Below are 14,453 nucleotides of genomic sequence, written 5' to 3' on the forward strand. Positions count from 1 at the left end.
AAGATGGCGACGATGGTGGCCATCTTGGTTTTTTTTTCGGATCAACCCGATGAATAACAACACTTTGTTGGGACAATGTCTGTATTATTTCAGGCAAGTTCCAGCAAAACCACAATGGTAGAACTTTAGAATAAGTTAAAAATATATTTTCAAGATGACAGGTGTGGCGGCCAGCATACTACAGGCCAAATATGAGTACTTTAGGCCTTACAGTTATTGAGAAGAAGTCGTTTGAATGAAAAGTTTATGCACGGCGCACGCCGAAGGACAGTGCATTGAGAAATATCCATCACATTTACAAACATGTCATCACAGGTTTTTGAAACGCTTATTTAAAACATGATGATCCACTTGCAAACTCGTTTTTAAGATTCATTACATGTTACATAAGGGGTATAAGTTTGGGTTGTTTTGCCACCCCTAGTGTTAAGTGTAACCTGGGAGAGAACCTGTATAGGCTTAGTCTGTTGTTTGTTCCCTTTTCATATTTTGCATGAAATAAAATTTGTTGAAATTGCAAATTAAATAAGGGTAACCTTTTACATGGAGATACCTGTCAGCTACATACTGTAAACCAACTGATTTTCGCGTGCGATTAACGTTAGCGGACCATGAAAATTCGCGAAAAATTAATTGACACTAAAAAGTTTCAAACACAAGTGCCGTAGAGGATTTTACCTGGAAATCTCAAAATCAAAATATTATTTGATGTGACAACGCGAACTCGCTGCAAAAATCAGTTGTTTTACAGTACAGTTCTTTTGTTTAAATAATGTTCTTATGTCAATTAGAATGCTGTTTTAGTGTCAAGAAATGTCATCTGCCTACATAAGTATAGATTTAACTTCTCTCAGTGCAGATAGAATTTGAAACATCATGACGTCATGTTTTCAAACACAAATAACTTATGCTGTGTGATATAGGTCTATACAGGATCTTAATTAGTGTTCATTATATATGAGATCAGATGAGAGTCTTTTAGAAGTTTATTATTTTTGTGAGCCTTGGCAAGACGAGTTTCATAAAACCATGTATGAAACGAATAAAAATTAAGAAACCTTTCATCGCATAACTACCAAATAAATTTCAAAGAATCTCAACATGAAAATGCATGTATTGCCACGGTTTTGTAGACTTCCTCAAGTCCTGACATCCCAATCAATCAGCGGTTTTGGAGAAGAGTCAAAAATGAGACAAGCTATGCATGATGATAGAAAAAGGCAACTAGAATCTATATACCTAGATCCTGGCCCCAATTTCTCAAAACGAAAGTGCAGACTTAAGTCAAAACTTAAGTTTTTTCTCCTTATGTAACTTAAAAGAAAATTTATGACTTAAGTTTGTTACAAGAAATCGGGGTCTGGTCACCTTAAAATGAAAAATAAGAAAAAAAAGAATAAATTTGATCAAATTTTTTTGAAATGACTGATAATGAAATCTGGACATCATTTCACTTGTCTTTTAGGCCAGATGGGGTGATAATTAGTCAATTGATCCCCACATGAATATTTACTGTCACTTTTGTAAGATTTTTCCCAAATCATTTAAGCTGCTATTCACATCTGGTATGTCTTTTTAGCTACTGCTCCCTCACTGATTTTAGTAAAGATATCATCTTTATATCTTTCGTGTAAAGCAAGGTTTGGTACAATTTGCACAGGGGTAATACACTCCAGTTTGTGATCCTGGTTCTTTACATCTCCAATCTGTAAGTAGTTTTCGTAGATGTTCATCTTGGCTGCGGCATGCCTGAAAAACCCTGTCTTCGCCGAGGTTTCTAGTTCATTAGTTAATCCATCACATAAGCAGTTGTAGTTGACCACCAGCCATGCAGTGAGAATGGCTGCCATGTTGACCTTCCCAACTGAAGTGACCCTTTGTGAAATTAAAGGTACAATGGAGCTCTCCAGAAGAATATCGTTTTTAGAATCATAGAAGACAACTATCAGATCTTTAGCAGTCACACAAATACATGGACACAAAAAATGTTCATACTCTGGATGTCTTAGTTTCTGTAAGAATGAAAATACAATGGCCTTAGCCATGTTTTGATGATTTTTCAATAAGTCATTCCTTCTGGGTTGTATGCCAGCTGACAGTTTTCCTCCAGATCTGTCACAATTTTCCTCCGAATGTAACCCTACCACTATTGGAACTTCATAGTTGACAAGTATGTCCAAGTTTCCATTCCAAACATGAGGACTCCCTGTGTTATGACAAAATGAATACCGGTACAGACACAAAACAGCACAAAATATTATAGCTTTTAAAGAGCCACTAGCTTTCTGACGTGAAAATTAAAAGTTTTTTTGAAAAAATACTGTATAATATAATTAAATTGATATTAATGACCTAAGATGAAGTTAAAACACAAATCAAATAAAAAATTCTGAGCATTATCTATGTTAAACAGTGAAGTTTTTTCATCTGTTGCAGTGATAGTCCATTAACACATGGTAACTAGGAGGGAAACATAAGATAATCTGCATTATGAAAATTAACATTTTATTTATGTTAATTAACTTGTTGAGAAGGTGATGATAACAGTAGTATTAGCAGTAAGTTAATAACTTGCGATTCTACTCAATCTTGCGGAAAGGTAGTGGCACTTTTATTCAAAATTCACCTTTAGAAAGGCTAACAGTATATGAAAATAACCTCTCTCCCCACTTACCACCTTCTAATCTATCAGAGTTCCTTCCCTTCGTTTCACCCTGCACTCGGTGACTGAAAGTTTCACTTTTTTAGTGACTTAAAGAGTGAATCAAAGGGAAGTAACTCTTGATTGATCAGAATGCACTTTTAATCCTGTGGCCACTGACATCAATAAACACATGCTTTCTTTTTATCTCCAGCATACAAAACAAATAGATATAATATTATTTTGGATATTACATATTCTACTTACCTATACTGGTATCTCCAAAGTGAGCGATCGGTTTACAAGTTTCCACATCACAAGGACATTGACTGTTTCCCTTACACAGTTTATCTATAGTGGTGTATTGTGAAACTGATAACTTAGCAAACAGGTGATTGGCCATAACCACTGTCAGTTCTGCATCACTGAACATCTCCAGGTTTTCTAAGGTAGATTGTGCATCTGAAATGAAAGATAGAGTAACTTAAGGTATTATCGACCCCTTTCAATTAACAACCCTCTACAGTTAATATCAAAAATAACTCATCTTAGGCTGATATACTAGCCAATCAATCTCCAAATTAACAAAGATTAAGGCATTCGGATCATCTTTTGACTATTCCATAGTTTCCAGCTCTAATGGAAATTTCCAAAAACTTTCTACAAGCAAGTTACTTTTATGGCAGAGTTCAGAATTGATGTTGTTGCGCAACAAGTTAGTAGAATGCCTGAAGTCAGTACGCTTTATATTGTAACTCTCTTGCCTTTTTTCTGCTTCTTTTAGGATGTAAACAAAGATATGTGAACATCAGTAACCAGATTAATAAAGATAGATATGCATTAACTTAATTTTACTTTGTGGGTAGTGGTTTGATAATAGATTGATGAATCTGAAAACCTAATGTATTATCAACCCCCTACATCCCGGAAGCAAGGATGTCTTTTTAATGATGAAAACGACTGCGGAATAGCTATTATAAGAGTTATCTTTCTTAGACCGTGAAGCAAGTCACTGTCAACAAAAGTATGTAGTATGATAAACAATTTTCAGGATTATTTTAACGATATTTTGTCTAATTGCACAGTAGTGACATTAATGTCACAGTCCAGTTATTTTTTGCTTCTTGTAAAAGGAACATTAATTGTTTGCAATGGCTTTCTTGTTCATATCAATCTAACAATAACATTGTAATGATTGTGTATGATTTTGGGAAAATGAGGCACTGTAGACTTATTCTAGATGAAAACGACTTTTGCTCGTAGTAAAAAGAACATTACTTGTTTGCAATGGTTTTCTTGTTCATATTAATCTAAAAATTACATTTTAGTTACCAGATAAATCTGTAATGACTGAGAGCAGAGTGAAGAAAGAAAACAAACAAAAGGATGAGGGAGAGACATTGCTGTAAAAGTGGGAATTGGCAGAAAGAAAGAGATTAAAAAGAGAATTATAAACAAACTGAAAATGAAAGAGTAAAAAGCAAAATTAAAGTATGAAAGAGAATTAAGCAGTGACACCAAAATGTCTGAAACAAAGTGAAGGATCTCAAAATCGATATATAGGATGCATTGTTTTGTCAGGGATGTCAGTTGAGCAATAGATCGTTTCCATCATATATGTATGCAGTCTAAAGTTGGCGGTATATTGTACTATGCACGGCTTTGCATGCAGACAAGAAAATACCGTAATTGATCCAACCCTTAATTGATGCCAGAAATTAAAGGGTATAAGTTTAATTGTGTATTTGCATGTAAATATTTGCTTCAAAAAGCAATTTTTACATAAACTGTATGAATATGTATATATCTAATCAAATACAAGTTTTGAACAATTGTTTACATTTTCTTTAATATGTATCAAGTCTACTGTGGTTGACTGTGTGACTTTGAAGTTGGGTGTCACTCTCTCTGTTGCCTTCAAACGAAATCTTTGCAAGTATGTGATTAGTTCAGTTTTACTATGAGATAGTCCAGGTGTTGATAATGTCGGTTATACAGTTGGTAGTAGACTAAAGGTTACACATTGTGCACACGGTGTGAACTACGAGTGGACACGGAGTGCACGAGGTTTAGACTACAGGTAGACACGAAGTGCATGAGGTTTAGACTACAGGTAGACACGGAGTGCACTACGTGTAAACACGGTGTCCACTACAGGTGGACATCGTGTCCAGGTAAAATGTCCACTACATCCAGACCACAGACAGACTAGATGATGTGCCACAGAGATATGAGAAAATATGTATTTATTCTGCAGTCTATATGGACTTTGACAGATAGAAATATTTATTGCGATCAGAAACATAATATTTATTGCAACATAAAAATTGCCGTTGATGACTTGAAATCATTTGTACTGTAATGTTTATTTGAATAGATACATATAAAGTAAAATGTATCAATATATATTTACAGTCAGTAGGTGAATTTATAAATATATTAGAAGTTATATAAGCACATTTAAGGACGTTGAAATCAACTGCGTACGGTAAAACCGTGTTTATGTCCTCATCAATGGTGAATTCAACCGCATTAAATGATATTTTTCTTAGCTACAGCGCATATATTTTCAGCATTATAAGATGACAATAGATTGAATGATCTACGCGACAATGGAGACAAGAGCGGAATCTTTTCTTGCTCTTAGCTTTCTAAACTTTTTGCAAAATCGCTTCAGTACATGATTTCTGATTTATGTAATCAAACTTCACGCTAACACAACAATCAAGAATGGTGGCCGATGCCATATACTCAGATCCGTCCCAAATCGAAAAACTTCGATACTGGAACCATTATGAAATTTACGTTCAACTACTGTTCAGATAGATAGTGATAACACTCAATCTAATGGAGCGCGCGGATGAATTTATGGTGGTCCAAATCAGAAACTTTTGGTGTTTTCAGTACCGAATAATAGTACGTAATAACAATGTATGATCCATACATGTAGTATATTGTACACTTAAAATTTTGTCTGCTCGAAAGGTAGACCCCTAGGCTAGGACTGCAGTTGATGGTCACTTGGACTTCATACTGTTCCATCAACCACACCACGGGTATGATAATCTAAATTACCTAACATTGGTCAGAGTGGGGCCAGGGGCATATATCAGGGGCGTAGGAAGCGGGGGGGGGGGGGGGGGCAGCTGCCCCCCCCCCTTCCCCAGGACGGGGGGGCAAACATGTCTTTTTGCCCCCCCATTTTCGCCGACTGAAATTTTCTAAAAAATGCTTATTTGAAAGAAAAAAGGGTCCTCCTGCACATTTTTCGTACTTCATTCCAGAAAATTTTCCGCTGCGCGGCGCATTTCCTAAAACGTTCAAGCACATGATGCCAAACCTTAAAGATGCTCCACCGCCGACAGAGTATAAATGATATTCATCATTTGAATAATAATTGGTGTTTAATCGTGTATATATATGCCTAATTAACACACACAAAAAATAAAATGATTTGTTTCGCCATTGATGCATGCGCAATCAGTACTTCATTTCATATAGAATATAGTGACATGGAATTTTTTCGGGATGCAATTAATTATTTTTCATATTTTTAACTTGAAGTAAAATAAGAAGCTCAAACTTTTCAATGGTGATAAATGTGTAAAGTAAGTAACTTTTGTTACTGAAGAAAAATACTAAATCGTCTACTCCTGTTTTTGATAATGAAAAAATACCATTTGTCAGCGGTGGGGCATCTTTAAATAGTAAAAATTCAATGCACACAAACTAGACTAAAAATGTCCATCAAGGGATTCTATGTACTATTTAAAAAAAAATGTCTCTAAAAGATCAATTTATTTATATGTCTTAGCGAGACAATAAATTCATTTGTTTATGTTACACAACAATGTGCCGATGGTGTGAAGCCGGTATATTCAGATCGAGTAGGGTTGCATAATGTTATGACGACAAAATTATCATTTCTAAATGCAGGTAGCTTTAAATCGAAAAATTACCATGTTAAGAACGCTTTATAATCATTAAAATACATCGTAAAACTCATCTCAGCCATTCTAAATCGTAATTTTTTTTCCCGGGGGGGTTTACAAAATACTGAGGACCTTTGCCCGCCCATTACATTGGTCAGAGTGGGGCCAGGGGCATATAATATGTTCAGTCAAGTGTATCACATACTAACAACACCTGTATACGTACCTTATCCCGACCCCAGGAGGTCCATTTATAGCATGCTGTACTTAGGTGGTAGCCTCTCTACATACATACATTGTACTCATCACACAAATACGTACAGTTATACAACAATGCTAGTCAATAGGGATATGTGTTTTAACTGGTAGTGCATTTTAATTTACCTTTCCGGAGCAAAATATAAAGGTTTCTTAAAAACATTAATAACATCAGAAAATGCATACCGATGACCTAAAATAAGAATACTACACCAAACATATGCAAGATTTCCTGCGTAATATATGAAAACAGTGGAAAGTCAATTCGCTGTTTTGCCGTCTGGCGCAGTGATATTCAACTACCGCGCGGTATTTAGGACGACGTCAGGAAACATAATACGACCCGCGTTATAAAAATAAACATTAAATTTATTTTAATCATATCATTCAGAAGGTGATGCTAAATGTAGTATTAACGGTAAGTTAATAATTTTAAAGATTCTACAAAATTATCGATCTTGTTTTACATTCCAATTTTAAAAATTAAAAGCCGTTTCGGAAAGGTAGTGGGCCTTTAACAAACTTCCATAGAAACAATTCTAAAAACACATATTATATAAAGATACTGCCCCCAATCTAATAAAGCCGTGCAAACACAGAAGGCAACGATTCTGCCCTCTGGCCATCTATCGATGGTCACCTTGAGGCACCTGTATAGCTGGATACTGTGGCTTACTTGTATGTTTAACAAGTTATAATTTTTGGACCATGATGCAATATACGGTCAAGATAACTTGGGGGGTTTGGATCATAAACATATTGTGTGTACCGGTAATTAAGAATCAAAACAAGCTGAATTGGGTAATTGTAGGTAGACTAGCCACCAAATAGTGGAGGACATCATATAGTTTGAAGTGGATTTAATTCTGCATGATCTTTTAAAGACGTTCAGTTTTTAATAAAGAATATGTATTTAAACTAATTTTACGTACAATAGTTTTAGAACTTAAAATAGCAAGAAAAATATTATAAAAGTGTATATATTTTAAAGATGCTCCACCGCCGACAGAGCTACAAGGGTATCACCAGACAACTGATTGATAGGCACCAAATCTTTTTGTTTAAAAAGCTATGTAGGGAACAACCAACTAAATGAAAAAAAGACCTTCGAAATGGCCCCTTCGAAATGGCCCCTGTGTATACAAGATTGAGCCCAGGATAGAATTCTGACCCGGCCGCTGATTGGCTGGTTAATTATGAATTTCCAAAGTAAAACTGTTTTCTGACAGGTAATTATTCCTAGATAACCATGATATGAATTTGGAAATTCAGATTGAAATTTAAGGTAAGAATACCAATATTGATAATTAATAGGTAAAAACATTAGAATTTCATGATTTTTCAGTGTCGAATGCACCCTATTTCAAAATGGCTACCCTGGTGAGAGTTTGAGCAGAAGGACCCCCTCTTTTTTTCTATCTATTGTTATATGAGAGCTTATACTTTAAGTATACAACATGGTGGCTCATCAGAATTCAATAGTATTAGAAGTAGATGCCATAACGTTAACACTGTGGTCTATGGAAAAGCATTTAGTTGGTTGCTCTCTGTATTACCCGGTATAATGATTGTATTACTGATAGCTTATTATTATAAAAGAAAAAGTGTCTCAAAAGCACCTTAGGACTGGTTTTTGCTGCAATTCAAAGTTGTTTTTGACTTGTGAAAATGCTTGTATTTACTATTTCATGTAAATGACATATATATACGGTATATATATATATATTTAATGCAATTTACCCATAAAATATTTACTTTTGAAAACGTAATATAGACAATTTAAGATATGAAATGGAAACTGCTGATATATAATTAGATAATCTTCATTACTTTTGCAGTGAAAAGGTTTTATTCAAACACTTAAAATTATAATTATGTATTATTTCAAATTGAAGAACTTATTCTTCTCCAATCCCTAACTGTAACACATCACCTTGTCTGTCTATACTAGGTCCCAATGTACCTGGACACGATGTCCACCTGTAGTTGACACCGTGTTCACACGTAGTGCACTCCGTGTCTACCTGTTGTCTAAATCTTGTGCACTCCGTGTCTACCTGTAGTCTAAACCTCGTGCACTCCGTTTCTACCTGTAGTCTAAACGTAGTGCACTCCGTGTGCACAAGGGTGTAACCTTTAGTCTACTACCAACTGTAGTAACCCCTGGACACCTGTTAGACACACCTGTAATGTGTCCCTATTCTTTTATATGTGTCTAGTATCTGTAATTTTTAATGCATGTCTGATAAGAATTCTATAATTACCATTGTCCTTCATTAATTCTTGGAGGAAAAGAAGCAGCCGCATCAAAGCAAGTTTTTCTTTTGTACTTGTAGGTGCCTTTCTTGTCAGCATAAAAGTTTTCAACAAGTCAATCCCTTTCATGAAAATACCACCAAACCAATGTAGTTCTTGCTCCATTTCCACGCAACAGTAGGACTGAGAAAAGTGGACGCCCTCGTAAATATCTGCAGCATTGCAGTTCAGAATCCTCAAAGGATTCAGAGTAAGGGAATAATAACGACTCTTGTCGCTAAACTCGTCCATTCGCCCAGCTATTTCTTTGACAAGCGTTTCAGGAAATTCTGTAAAGATATCTTTCAGTGATGAACTTTCTGAACCTAATGCCAAACGCTGTTTCTTACAATTGGTGGCCATCGTGCATAACAAAACTTTGGTACGCAGAAACTTTAGTTGTCAGCTTTTGAAGCGAACGCGCCCGATAGCTCACGGTTAAACAGATGCTTGATTACGAAAAGAAATAAAACAAGCTTCTTCAAGGGTCTAACTGAAAGAGACGAATAATTGTGAAAACGAAAGTAGACTTTAACTTCGAATATTTAAGTATAAGTTTTAGATATGAGTCGTTTAATATACTTTATTGGATCCACAGAGGAAGCTATCGCTATGCAAGTGTTGGAAGCAATCGTCACAGATTCCCCCTCACGAGCTACCCCTCCTACAGGATTTTACAACTTGCGTATTAGAACGAGTAACGCTGGACAGGGCACACGTTTTAGTGACGCTTCAGTTTATCTGAGATTAATTGACGATTTTCGGAATGCAGTTCGTACACATTTTGAATTTGGGAGGCCAAGGTGCGAAATGGTCTTCTTGGGAGATATCCTGAAAGTATCAGTCTTTAGAGCATTTGTATTAGATGGGCTAAAGGGACTAATGAAATACACAGATTCCATTCAGAAAGCATTCTTGACCTTGATGGAATTCCTACATGGTAGGTTGAAGTAATAACTATTACCAGCTAATCTTGGTTAATCAGTCGTTTCGTTAACAGGTCTGATCAGTGATAGGCCAACTGCTTGCTTCTGCATAAAGGACAATCTAAATTCAAAACCCCTCACGGTACCGACACACAACTGTGAGCAATACAGGAATTCCTTCTTTGTGCGTAGTCATTGACTGGAACCACTTAGAGGAAAAGGTAGTATGTGCCCCAACATTGGAAGCTTTTAAACATACCCTGTAAGATCCTCTCTCTACCGTTGTGTTAAAACCGGAAACGGGTTCCACAACGTATCATATATAGATATAAATAGATATAGATCTAGCTATCTGACATTTTTTTTTGGAGTTACTGCCCTTCCACCACTTATAATTATCAACCATAGGTATTTAGCACGCTGATAAGTCAAAGACCCACTATAGACTAATATATATTAGTCTATAATGGGTCTTTGACTTATCAGCGTGCTAAATATCTATGTACTTGTCTACACAAAAATCCAAATCTATATTACAGATATCTGATTTAAAAATACATATATCTCTATTGTCAAATAAGATATACTGTTGAGTGTATTTGTTCAAAGAAATGTTCATTCCACTGTACAATAGACAATAGAAAATAGACGTACATGTAAATTTGTTTTGCCTCGATCTGTCAATAATACCTTATTTATATTAATATGAAGGTACTAGACAATTTTTTGGAATGTGATTTTCTTTAATTTTTTCTCTTATAAACTGACTGATGAAATCTCTTTTGAAATCAGTTATCTAGAACCCTTTATGGACTAACAGTTCTTAAGTTTGATTTAAAAATATATTTCTAGAGAAAAGAAAACATGGAAGATCAATTAGAAATCTTATGACCACAATTCCTGCCAGTGGAAATAAAGAAGCGAAAACTATAGCTGCTTTGGCGCTTCATCTGTTCTCTGAGTTGGTAGCAGACAAGAAGTACGAGGTTGATGAAAATGTAAAAGAAATATCAAGAGTTTGTGACTGTGGTTGTAATGCCAGGATTTGTATTGGAAACACAAGTATTGGTAATTATATATTGATTTAATTCATCCTATCTTGTTTGAATAATGAACATCAAATTATTGAACTAGCTGTTTCAGAAATAATATCATATTACATAGTCATGTAGAAGATATTCTATTTCTGTAATCATTAATTTGTTAATGCTATGTCAATAAATTTTACTTGAATTTTAAAGTACCAAGTTATTAGACTCACAAGATTATTTTTCTTTCTTCTTTTTTATCTATCAGATGCATATCATTATGTATGTTGTTTTCCTTTATTTGCTAAAGGGTCACAAAGAACATGGCATGGTAGTGTAAATATCCTTGTGGATGGTAACATAGCTGTGGCAGTAAAAGAGAAAACCAATGCCTTGGAGGAGGATAATTGTACAGATGAAGATGAACCAGAAATTAAACATGGAAGAATTGATGAAGATGTTCTTCACAAGGATGTCTCTACAACAAATAATGAATGTATTCTCCTGGATGAAACCTACATGAGCCGATTTATTGCTGAAAGTGTCACAAACGGATTTGCACAAGTAAACATGAATAGGGACACATTAACAAACTTCATGATTCCAACTTTCGGAGCTACCTCTAGACATGTTTCCATCTGTCTGTATGACTCAGAAAATGATTACTTGTTGCATATAAAAGATATTCTGGAGTTGTGGTACCCAGACGAAGAAGGTCCGGTAGGGGAGTTAAATAACACTACCATTGCTCTTCTCTGGATATTCTTGAATTTCACACTTTTTACTAGGAAGCATGTGTGTGCTTCAGTGGATTTGGATAAGTCAGGTTTGCACGAGGAATTAAAGGAACAACTTGAATGTTACAGAAAGATAAAAACAAAAAGTTGCATTTCTTCAAAAACTAATTTTGAAAGTGTCTGGAAATTATTTGAACCTGTAGTCAAAAGACCAAAAGGTCAAGTTCAAGAATGATGCTAATTAAATAACCCTATAAGCTATAATTATCACGGACATTGTTTGACATTGTTGCGATAGAAAAAAATATTCTGCAGAAGTAACTGGCTATTCAGCATCTTTTCACAATTCTGTGGATAGTATATGTAGCTTCACTTTTGACAACAGCAGTGGATATATAATTCTCTCTACTTCTTCAATGTTCACATGAATGTCATGAAATTATTTTTTTCTTTTTGTGCTACATTGTCTGTCGTTTCCCTTTCATCTTTCAGTTCAACATACTGGTCTAATGTAGATTTTTTTTCCATCCAGATGACTTCTATATCATTCAATCATTCAAATGCTAGGATTGAAGACCACAAAGTTCAAGATCTCACGGGGTAAAGATCTCAATCTTTTAAGAAGTCCTCCTAAATAATCAACATGTGTCATGGTGTGATGAGTTGCGTTTCCTTTGAGTAAGACATTCACTCTTCCTGAAGGTGATCTGCTGCAGTGTTATCTGTGTAGTCGTGCTGTGCCTGTCAGCATTGCTTGTATATAATATTTAATACAGAATATCTGGTCATCCAACATAATAGTATGGCTAAGCATTATCCAGCATAATAGTATGGCTAAGACTTTTCTGATATTTGGTTTGTGGAATGTTGATACAAAATTATGCCAAGGGCACCAAGTTTTGGTCTGTATCATGCTTGAAGAGTTATGAAGTTGTTCAAATGAATGATCTTAAGGTCACAGAGATCAAAGCTTAAATTTTTAAATTCATTTTTTTCTTCAAAAAGAGGCCACATAATAGGACATATAATATTGATAACCAAAAGACTTGGTGATTTGATATTAGGATTTTATGTGTATCCATTGGATATTATTTTATTTTAATAAAGTATGTCTAAATTGTCTGGCACAAGAGGTAGATAGAATTAGACAGTCAGCCAAATATTCTGTAATATTTCTTGAAAATAGAGTACTGCAAACCAACTAACATACATATTCATGGCGACAATTTCAAGTTTATATGCCAAACAACTCTTTGTCAGTGATTTTACTTTGTGATTTACAGCTTAAAAGCTTTACTTAACTATGGTATTTGAATCCATTTGCGGCAAGGTTTTTTCACGAATTCAAATTGCCCATGTAATATTCAAAATTTGATCAGATGCAAAAATAAGTTGATTGTTTGCAGTAAATTTTCTTTGAGTATTGTTATGACCATGATAAACGACAAGACTTGTATCAATATTTGACATGGGTATCCTTGGTGTTTATTTAACTTACTTTTTACATCGACAATGAGTTTGATAATAGCAACATCATATATAAACACACTATCTGAAGTTTCTACATAGACACCAGAAGAAACATAGAAAAGTCTCACCATAGGGTGACAAGCATGTAAATGGTATCATAATTGTTTCACCATTACACAACATTGTCTTTTCCTGAAAACTATAAACCCCAAATGGAAAAAAAATCTCACTTCCGAGTATTATACATGTAAATATTTGTACAACACAAATGTACAAATAACATCCATTATGCAAATCCCAGGTAATGAGTTATCATTTTCCTAGTTATATGAATTAAAGCAAAACTAAAAAGTAGAAAATTCCGTGAAGCAAAGACACTCGAATGTCTTTTTTAATCCAACATGATGAAACTCTAACTAATGGTAGTAAACATAGGAATACTGGCTGTCATTGTTCATCTTCAGCCATCTACAAAGCATGTTGTCCTACCTGTCTTCAAACTTAATATCAAATAATAACAGACCAAGAAAATAAGCATGTGATGCTATCACACAAAAGTACAGAGTGAATATATAGGCCATTCAGACAGAACCATCCAAGTAGAAACTGCAGGATGTGTCGACATGTGACACACTGCATACCAATTGGAAGAGCTCGTTCACTCCATCTGGTGGAGAAAACAAACACTTACTCATTCCACCTAGTGGAGAAAACAACACCGAAGGAAGTGCCCAATCACTTCACTTCATGAGCATAAACGCTACAGGAGCTGCTCACTCACTCCACCTAGTGATGATAACAAACACTACAGGAAGTGCTCAATCACTCCACCTGGTGGAGATAAAACGAACACAACGTGAGTATAATGTTTTTGCTATACGAAACAAATATGAAATTTTATGTATCATTAATAAGACAATAAAATTATGTGCACAATGATGGTAGCCCATACAAATAATAACAATCAATATCTACAAAATATATACAAATGTCAACCATATACATGTATTCTACAGAGTCTACATGAGGAAGTTGTTCTGAATATTGTGTTCATCATAATATTACATACTGTATCATATGTCATGAAACAAATCTCTATTTCATTCAAAGAATAAACCAAATTTTTGAAATAATAATTTTTTTTTTAATTAATGTGCTTTGATAGG

The 14,453-nt window shown here is 34.8% G+C and overlaps 2 protein-coding genes across 2 annotated transcripts; one reads left to right on the forward strand and one right to left on the reverse strand.

Annotated features, from left to right (window-relative positions):
• Positions 1-991: 991 nt before the first annotated feature.
• Positions 992-9,489, reverse strand: LOC138315346 (uncharacterized). The gene is made up of 3 exons (XM_069256302.1): positions 9,096-9,489; positions 2,909-3,103; positions 992-2,206 (listed from the first exon to the last, which is right to left on the reverse strand). Exons 1-3 carry the CDS (start codon positions 9,487-9,489, stop codon positions 1,557-1,559), a joined length of 1,239 nt encoding a protein of 412 aa, XP_069112403.1. The 3' UTR covers positions 992-1,556.
• Positions 9,490-9,690: 201 nt separating this feature from the next.
• On the forward strand, positions 9,691-14,423 carry LOC138315345 (uncharacterized). The gene is made up of 3 exons (XM_069256301.1): positions 9,691-10,066; positions 10,905-11,120; positions 11,391-14,423. The coding sequence occupies exons 1-3, from the start codon at positions 9,691-9,693 to the stop codon at positions 12,050-12,052; spliced, it is 1,254 nt and encodes a 417-aa protein (XP_069112402.1). The 3' UTR covers positions 12,053-14,423.
• Positions 14,424-14,453: the final 30 nt, after the last annotated feature.

This window comes from Argopecten irradians, chromosome 2 (genome assembly GCF_041381155.1).
Source record: "Argopecten irradians isolate NY chromosome 2, Ai_NY, whole genome shotgun sequence".
NCBI lineage: Eukaryota > Metazoa > Mollusca > Bivalvia > Pectinida > Pectinidae > Argopecten > Argopecten irradians.

Excerpts from the sequence above, each read along its gene's own strand:
- LOC138315346 (XM_069256302.1), bottom strand. The coding sequence starts at position 9,489 with ATGGCCACCAATTGTAAGAAACAGCGTTTGGCATTAGGTTCAGAAAGT. Across the intron at positions 3,104-9,095 it reads AGAATTAATGAAGGACAATG|ATGCACAATCTACCTTAGAA; the intron begins GTAATTATAGAA and ends CTTTCATTTCAG. Across the intron at positions 2,207-2,908 it reads CTTTGGAGATACCAGTATAG|GGAGTCCTCATGTTTGGAAT; the intron begins GTAAGTAGAATA and ends GTCATAACACAG.
- LOC138315345 (XM_069256301.1), top strand. The coding sequence starts at position 9,691 with ATGAGTCGTTTAATATACTTTATTGGATCCACAGAGGAAGCTATCGCT. Across the intron at positions 10,067-10,904 it reads CTTGATGGAATTCCTACATG|AGAAAAGAAAACATGGAAGA; the intron begins GTAGGTTGAAGT and ends ATATATTTCTAG. Across the intron at positions 11,121-11,390 it reads TATTGGAAACACAAGTATTG|GGTCACAAAGAACATGGCAT; the intron begins GTAATTATATAT and ends TATTTGCTAAAG.